The sequence below is a fragment of the Stegastes partitus genome, unplaced genomic scaffold (assembly GCF_000690725.1).
Source record: "Stegastes partitus isolate 25-593 unplaced genomic scaffold, Stegastes_partitus-1.0.2 Scaffold348, whole genome shotgun sequence".
NCBI lineage: Eukaryota > Metazoa > Chordata > Actinopteri > Pomacentridae > Stegastes > Stegastes partitus.
In genome coordinates, this window is record NW_007578079.1 from 312,876 (window position 1) to 321,643 (window position 8,768).

Below are 8,768 nucleotides of genomic sequence, written 5' to 3' on the forward strand. Positions count from 1 at the left end.
GAGAGTTAGAGCTAACACGCCACCCTGGTCCGGGAGAGTTAGAGCTAACACGCCACCCTGGTCCAGATTACCAGAGGAAGTTCATAAATATCAGAGCTCCATGTTTCACACACTGTGAGGGCACTCTGGGGACGTTTCACTGAGCCTTTAATACAGTCCCAGCACTGCATCCATCAGCGTTATCCTTAAACTCCATCACACGTGAGGGTGTTTTGCCCAAAGTTAACCCAGAGATGTGTGCACAGGATATACTGCTGGGTACATACATGACCTAATCACTGGTGGTGAGGAAGCAGCACAGCAGGCCTGACATATGGAACGTGTAACGCAGCTTTAAACAGCGGCTGAGCCACAGTTTCCAGCTCTGGGAGCCACCTAAAGAGAGGGAAGCCCTCAGTGAGGCTGCCGCTAGCCCACTCCTCGTCGCTCGGCGGGAGGTTGCCTTCTAGTCTCTCTGTTTTAAAGCTCTTTATGTTAGTTTACATTTAAAGATGGAAAGGCAACAAAATACATCTGCGACAAAGCCAGAAACAACCTCGTAAAGACGTCCACCAGATCAGCGTGTGCAGCCCGTGTTTCCATGACACGTTAACGAGGCCCGGCGGTGCTCATGCATCCGTTTGGGGGAGCAGCAGTCTGAGGGATGGCTGCTGCAGAGTGGGTGGGAAGGTGCCTTGTGATATTGATAGCCATGAAACTGTGTGTCTCCAGCTTTATGTGCAACACTTTACAATCTACTCGTCCAAAGTAATGCTCTTTCAAGATGCATGGCTCTCTACTCGTACAGACGGCCTTCGTACGACGCTGAAGGAAACCCTGATGGGCTGGTGATGTAGACAGACGCTACAGAGATCAGCTGCATCACTTCTGTTCCCCAAACAGACGCTGCCACTGCTTCCACTGGCTTTCATTAGATGGTGAAAGCTGCTCAGCTGAGCTTCTGCCTCTTGTTAAAGTGTGAGGTCAGAATGTTTTCTCCACAAGCCCCTTCATCTGTTCTCATCTATACAACATGCAGAGTCTGCCTAAAGTATATCCAACAACAGAAACGCTGTCAGAAGTGGCTCCGCTGGCCGAGCGCTCATCGATGTGTGTCCCTGATGAGATCAGGTCCAGGAATTATTGGCCAAAACTTGCTTCTGTATCACAAAGCGCATGAGGAGCAGAGCAGCATGGTCCCAGTGAAGGCTGGAAGTGACTGCACTGCTAGATGACATCAGGAGAAAAGCAGTGGGAACCGAGATAAGAGGTTGTATAAATACAGACAACAGGCTAATCTGCCAGATAGACGTGTGCCTGCTGGAAAGGAGCTCTGCTTAGCAACTCACTGTTTCCCCATACACAGTCCACTCAAACAAAAAGCCATTTTTCACCACATGCGTGATAAGATTTCCTTTCAGGACACTCTTGACAGACACTCCAGAGCCCTTGATTTATTCTTTATCAATGCTTCGAGCAGCCAGGATGTGACAAACTAAACCAACAAAACCCCGACAGAAACAAGCCTGATGGCCTGGAATAGTGGTAGACCTGAAAATAAGGAGGGTCCACTGTCGGTCTAGGTTCTGGTGTAGAACAGCCTGAAACACTGGAACAGCAGCTGGAGCAACAGGAGGACTACCACAGTGCAGAAATAACAGTCAGGGATCCAAAACATGAAGTAAAAGCACATAAAACACCAAAACTACCAGCGTTGGTAAGTAGCTGGATTATAATTACTGACACATTGGACAGGCAGCACCGTCAGGTTGCAGCAACAGACGATGGAGTTATCTTTACCTATTTTATTTAAGGCTGTTTAGCTGATTTTACCACGACACAGGAAATCATGAGGTCATCTGACTTCTGGGTAGCTGTGAATAGAATAGAATAGAACTTTATTGATCCCTTTGGTGCAAACCTCAGGGAAGTGATATAATGTTATATAATATTGCCTCATAATTAAATTGTTCATTGGGTTCTGTGACAACAGACTGAACCTGAAAGGTACCCAGCAGGAGCAACGTAGCTTCAGAATCAGTGTGGTCGAGGAAAAAATACAGTATTTGTCTCCAAAATGCACTAGCAGGTGAGTTTAAGTATAAATGGCACACAACAGCACTACAGCTCCTCAACTCTTCCATAAGAGTACGAGTTTAACCGTCAGAAGTCAGACAATCAGCCAGGCTGTGCTGGGAGTCCTCATAAGGACACAGCTCATATGAGAACATGTCCACAGCATCTAGTTTGATATGCTTGATTAGCTTCCTGGTCACAGAAACCCTTAGTGATCCCTCAGCCTGTGTGTGTGTCTCTAAACTCTGAGAAGCTGTAATTGCCTTTGGAAGCAGGGGGAATTCCTTTAACGTATAAGAAAGCGAGGAGGAGGAGGAGGAGGAGGAGGTTTAGGTACGGGGAGGAGGGCTGGTAGTGGAGGAAGCCCTTAATTAGCAGCCTGTTCCATGCCAGGGGGCCATCTGTGTGGAAAGGCCTGGCAGCTGCACACCGTCCTGCTCTGGAGGCCTGGTGATGTGTTCACACACCGCACTGCATTACATGCATCAGGTGGCCCATACACACACCCTGGCGTCATGTGGGTGCTCTGGGTTCCATATATAGAAACATAGGATATAATTAGTCGTGGAAATATAAATATTACATCTGCTCCACTGCCATTTCTGGTTATTTCTCTAAACCAAACTGATTTTAGAATTATTTTGTGTTGCTTAGATACTGAGTGAAATGAACACACTTATCTGTGTTGTTCTTGGCTTGATGTGGCGCTCTGTGTGTGTCCTCCTTATCCATCTCAAGGACGTAGCCTTTATTTATACTGAGACATACTCTTGTGCAATGTTGTGTTTCCTGTGCTGCACAGTAACCGCCTGTACACATCACGTCCAGGTCCGAAACAGCTTGTATTTGGCTTACAGTCGTCACCTTGTCTGGTGAAATTATATATATTTTTTAAACCTAATTTCCCGGAGGACGTAGTAGGCCTAACACTACATCCTCAGCCATTTCGGAAACTTTCTGAAATCCACCGATTGTTAAACTCGAGGACAAGTATTTACGGCACTAACTCAAGTTTCCAACCCATATGAGAATTAGCTGGCAACACGGGAACGAGAAAACATTAACCACAGGTATTTCAGACCAGAAACCTGAAGTAATGCTTTTTATGATGTGTTAAATTTTCCATGACATAAAAAGTTTAGTCCTCCTTAGAAATGTGGGGAAAATAACAGTGTTTATGATGTGTCGGTGCTTGGAGGAGTGGGCCTATGGGCAGTGACAGCGGGGGTGTTGGGGTTCTGTTGCACCTTTAAATATTATAAGCCGAGACAGAAGAGTGGCGCTGAAGGCTCACCGATGTATACAGGGCATCTAACAGAACATCCAGCCGCAGTCAGACAGGTTTTCTCCTTGCTCTGCATGCAAACAGCTAATGTTGAGTTCCATGCAGATAACGTGCTGTTTTTTCTGTGTCTTTTATATTTTTGCAGGTTAAAGCTGCTAATTGATCAGGAGAAGGCCTACCAAGAACGGAAAGACGAAGAGAACAACAAAAAGGTTGCAAGTCTGAAGGAGGAGCTGACAAAACTCAAGTCGTTTGCGTTGATGGTCGTGGATGAACAGCAGCGTGTCACTGAGCAGCTGAGTCAACAAACAGCCAAGGTCCAAGAACTGAGCGCCAGTTCTTCACAAGCCCAGGAGGAGCTGAGCTCAGCGAATGCTCGTCTGCAGGAAGAGGAGCAAAAGGTCTTTCGATTGGAGGGTGAGCTGCGTGACCAAGCCGGTCGATACCATCAGGAACAAGACACGATGACGGCAAAGCTGACCAGCGAGGACGCTCAGAACCGGCAGCTGCGGCAGAAGCTGTCCACCCTCAGCAGGCAGCTGGACGAGCTGGAGGAGACCAACAAAACCCTGCGCAGGGCCGAGGAGGAACTGCAGGAACTGAGAGACAAAATTAGCCGTGGCGAGTGTGGAAACTCCAGCCTCATGTCAGAGCTCGAAGAACTACGGAAACGAGTACTTGAAATGGAGGGAAAGGACGAAGAGCTGATCAGAATGGAGGACCACTGCAGGGACCTGAATAAGAAACTGGAGAAAGAGGCCAAGCAAAGCCACTGCCTGAAAGCTGAAGTCGATAAACTGAATCACAGAATCATGGACTTAGAAAAGCTGGAGGATGCATTCAGCAAGAGCAAACAGGAGTGCAGCTCACTCAAAAGCAACCTGGAGAAGGAGAGGATGGTGTCAAAGGTGCTGACAAGTGAGCTGGAAGCCCTGAAAGTCAGAGTGAAAGAGCTGGAGGCTGCTGAGAGCCACCTGGGAAAGACTGAGCTGACACTGAAGGAAGATCTGACCAAGCTAAAGACTTTGACAGTCATGTTGGTGGACGAGAGAAAGGCGATGGCAGAGAAGCTGAAGCAAATGGAGAACAAGGTCCAGAACAGCACCGGCAAACTTCAGGCTGAGCAGGACAAAGTCACGTCAGTCACAGAGAAGCTGATTGAAGAAAGCAAGAAGGCGCTGAGATCAAAGGCTGAGCTGGAGGAGAAAATGTGCAGCGCTACAAAGGAAAGGGATGACTTGAAGGCCAAGCTGAGAGCTGAGGAGGAGAAGAGCAATGATTCAGAGTCTAAGATCAATATGATGAAGAAAAGGCTGCAATCGCTGGAGACAATTGAGAGAGAATACCTCAGAAACAAAGCCAAAGAGGAGCACATCAAAGCCCCCGTTGCTAACCGCTTCCAACAGGAAGACAACAAAGTCAAGGATCTGACACAGGAAGTGGAACGCCTCCGACGCAAACTGAAGGACATGAAAGTGGTGGAAGGTGATTTATTAAAGACAGAGGAGTTTGAGTCGCTGGAGAAAAGATTCACCAACGAACAAGAGAAAGCTAAAGCCCTGATGGAGGAGCTTGAAATATCCAGAAAAGAGCTTTCAAAGTACCAACTGGCTGAAAAGAAGGAGTGCAACCAGGAGCACGTTCTTTATAAACGCCTGAAGGAGGAGGAGGCAAAGTCCAGTCATCTGACCCGAGAGGTAGCCGCTCTGAAAGAAAAGATTCATGAATACATGGGAACAGAAGAGTCCATCTGCCGCATGAAAACTGACCACTCGAGCCTGCAAAGAAAGCTGACCCAGCAGGAGGTCCGGAACAAAGAGCTGGCCAGAGAGATGGAGACGCTCACTCGAGAGCTGGAACGATACAGACGATTCAGCAAAAGTCTGCGCCCAGGCATGAACGGAAGGCGCTTTTCAGACCTGCACGTTGCCACCAAGGAGGTTCAGACGGACCCACATGACCTCATGTCTCCCGGCTGCAACACGATGGCACCGCTGGAGCGGGCCGTGGTCAACGGGAAGCTGTACGACGAGAGCGAACCCGAAGAGAACGCAAACTACAGCAACGAGCTTCAGCTCACCAAATGCAGCCCCTCGCTCATCAATAACGTCAACAATCTAAACAACAACTTGAAAAGAGCACGAACCCCCTTCCTCAAAAACAAAGACATCCCCCATCAGGTGAACGGCAAGATGCAACCGCGGCAGAACGGCAACCACGCGCAGCCCGGAGACGTCGTGCTGACCCACAGTCCTGGGCAGCCGCTGCACATCAAAGTGACTCCTGACCACGGACACAACACAGCCACACTGGAGATCACCAGTCCCACCGCAGAAAACACCCCGTCATTCACCAGCACCGCCGTCATACCCACCAGCGGAGGTCCACCCAAGCAGAGAATCACCATCATCCAGAACACGTCCATGTCCCCCACCGCAAAGTCTGTTTCCCCAACAGCAAAATCCAAGTGTTCCCTTGTGTCCGAAGAGCCCTGTTCACCAGACAGGGCCCTGTCCCCCTTCACCATGGCCACGTACTCCCGAGCAATAACCCCAGACTCCTGTGGCTCAGCCACACCGGACAGGGCCATGTCACCCATACAGATCGTATCAGTGACCACGGGCACGCCTGAGCGCGCTCTGGCCACGGAGCCGGTGGAGGTTGTTGGAGGACACGCCGTCTTCCGAGTGACCCCCGAGAGGCAGAGCAGCTGGCAGGTCCAGAGGTCCAACAGCTCAGGGCCCAACCTCATCACCACGGAGGACAACAAAATCCACATTCACCTGGGGAGTCCGTTCATTCAGAGCATCAGCACTCCGTCTCAAACGCTGAGTCCCTGTCACACGCCTGGACTCCAGGAGCAAAGGACTCCGGTGCTCGCAAACTGCAGCCCTCCCACTGCTAAAGGCAGCAGCAAAATAACCAGTAGCATCATGATTAAGCCCACCTCCACCCCAATCCAAAGGCCATCACAAATTACAGTAAGTAATGCCTATGACTGATCCGATAACCCCCAAACCCTCCATCCCATCCTTCAAGTCGTGCCCATGAGATTCAACCCCTTAGTCCCTGATACCAACTGTACCCTAATACATGTCTGTTTACTTCATTTATGTGCCTAAACAGGTGAATGTTTTGGTTTTCTTTGCTTGGTTTGCTCGGTTCTGTGTGAAAAGTTCAGAAATTGTTTGCCTGCATGAAAAAAAAAAAGAAATAGAAGTCTTGATTGAATCTGACATCACACCAGGTTTAACTTATGTGCACTTACTGTATTGTACTCAATGGCTCACTGGCCATGCAGTCAGACTATCCACACTGATGTATCATACCAGTTTTATATTTCATACTCCACATACTGCATTATGACTAAGTTGTTTGACTTCCTGAGAATTAAAGTGTGCAACACAAAGTGTATGTTTTAGTCTGTCATCCATGTTGCCAGTTTCATTTATTCACTAAATCCAGCATGCTGTGAATGTGTAAGATGAAAATGTTTTCACCATCACATTGAAATCAGCTGTTTGATTTGACTTTTGGTGCATGCACAGTGACGTTTTAATAGCCCAGATTTCAATCCAATGTGTTTATGTGACACATATGTGAACATGAAGACTTTGTCAGACCTAATTCAGTTATATCCAAGTGGAACTAAACCTTGGTGCTCATACTTGACCAGACTGCACTAAAACAGAGGGAGAAAACGCTCTCTGGGACTCTCACTGTGTTTGCTTGCTTGAGTTGAAATCACAGGCTGAGGTCAGAGTTTCTTCTTACATCCAGAGCACAGAAACCCAGTGACCGACAATGAAAACCAGTGTGATGTGAACCCAGAGTTTTCCTAAATGACACAATGGAAACTCTGCTTAAACCTTAGAGTGGGACACCAGAGCGCTGCTGCTGCTGCTGCTGCTGGAGGTGAATCTTGTGCTAAAAATGCAAGACTTTGTAGAAACGTGGCTGTTCTTTACATATATTACTGGAGCACCGGTACAGTCGAGTGCACTGAGAACGTGTTCAGCTGTTGTCCTGCTTGTAGCGGGTACCAGCTAGATTAGATAGTAAGATTTAACTGAGAGAAAGCTGATGGTGTTTCTGCTCCTCTACGATGAGCTAACTATGCTGCAGATCAGGACGTGGTTACAACCACCATAGTTCCACCGCTGGACCCTTCACATGGTGCCAACACAACATGACCAACTATTACAGTCAAGTCTCTCAGTGCCAGTGTTACGAACCATCACATGGACATTGCACCCACAGAACTACAAACATCAGAAAACCTGACATGCTAATGAAACACGACAGCTTGACAGCTTAAACTCAGAGCTCTTTCAGCAGCAGACTCGCTGAACTCACCTCTCATCACCCTAAATGTGTGTTTTATTAAAACGAGTCATCTGCACACATCCACATGTTCTTCCATGTATTCTTCTGAGTGAGGTTTTACGTCCTCACGGTGAAAATGTTACCGCATACGTCAGTTCTTCTTTTAAATCTAATCTGTAGAAAAGGTCAGGACATGATGTTGGGAGATGCAGACTGAATCACAGGAATGAAAGGATGTATGAGCAGAGAGAAACTGGAGAGCATCATGTCTCAAGCCAAAGCTTATGTACAAGAAGGTCTCGGGAAAAGGACAAACGACTCATTAAAAAGGACTTTTCTTGCAGTTGGATGTCACATAAGCGTACAAAATTATGAATCCAAGTTAGAACAGGAGTGAAGTCAGTAGCTTTCTGTAGTGTGACTTCATATGCATGAGGACAGACACTCAGATAGTCATATATACTGCACTCCCTGTACTGTAGCTCCATGGACAGACAGCGAGCAGAAAGATTATGTGTGTGAGCCTTGACAGCAACGTAAAGAAGCAGAAATGTGATTTGGCCTCCAGGGTAGAAGACAGCTTTCAGATGCCTTATTGCCCTCCTCATTTCCTAAACTCCTACACGTTCCAAACACTGAATAAAAAAACAGTCAGAACAAACAGACGAGCATTGTATAGACGGAGGTGCAAAGCTGCACCAAATCCCGGCGTGGTTTAGACGAAGCAGGACAACTGGTGCAGGAAAGTGGAGAACCCAACACGCAGGCCAGCGTGACAATGAGGAGATGATTAACTCCAGCATTAAATCGAATGAGTGAGAAGCAGCACAGCTGTGGAAACCAGATCCAGAGCTGTCTGGTGCAGGGCTAAACAAGATGCTATTCATTAGACCAGTGCTTGAGGAAGCACGCTGGGATCGCTGTCTGCGACCTCAATTACCCTCTGACTCACTTAAGACTGATTTGATTCATAAACTGCACTCATGTGACTCAGCCTGCATCCCTGCCAGACTGATGAATGAACGTCATGTGACACGCTGGAAGGTTATTTGATCATTTCATTATTGACCATGCTGGCTGAGAATGAAGCCGTCACCACACT

At 47.7% G+C, this 8,768-nt stretch overlaps 1 protein-coding gene across 2 annotated transcripts in view; it reads left to right on the plus strand.

Annotated features, from left to right (window-relative positions):
* Window positions 1-6,767, plus strand: part of filip1l (filamin A interacting protein 1-like) — a 64,387-nt gene extending 57,620 nt beyond the window's left edge. For both annotated transcript variants that reach the window (XM_008284131.1, XM_008284133.1), the window contains one exon: window positions 3,486-6,767. In XM_008284131.1, the coding sequence (XP_008282353.1) occupies window positions 3,486-6,342 (2,857 nt within the window). In that variant the 3' untranslated portion in view covers window positions 6,343-6,767. The remainder of the gene's footprint in view (window positions 1-3,485) is intronic.
* The last annotated feature ends 2,001 nt before the right edge of the window (window positions 6,768-8,768 follow it).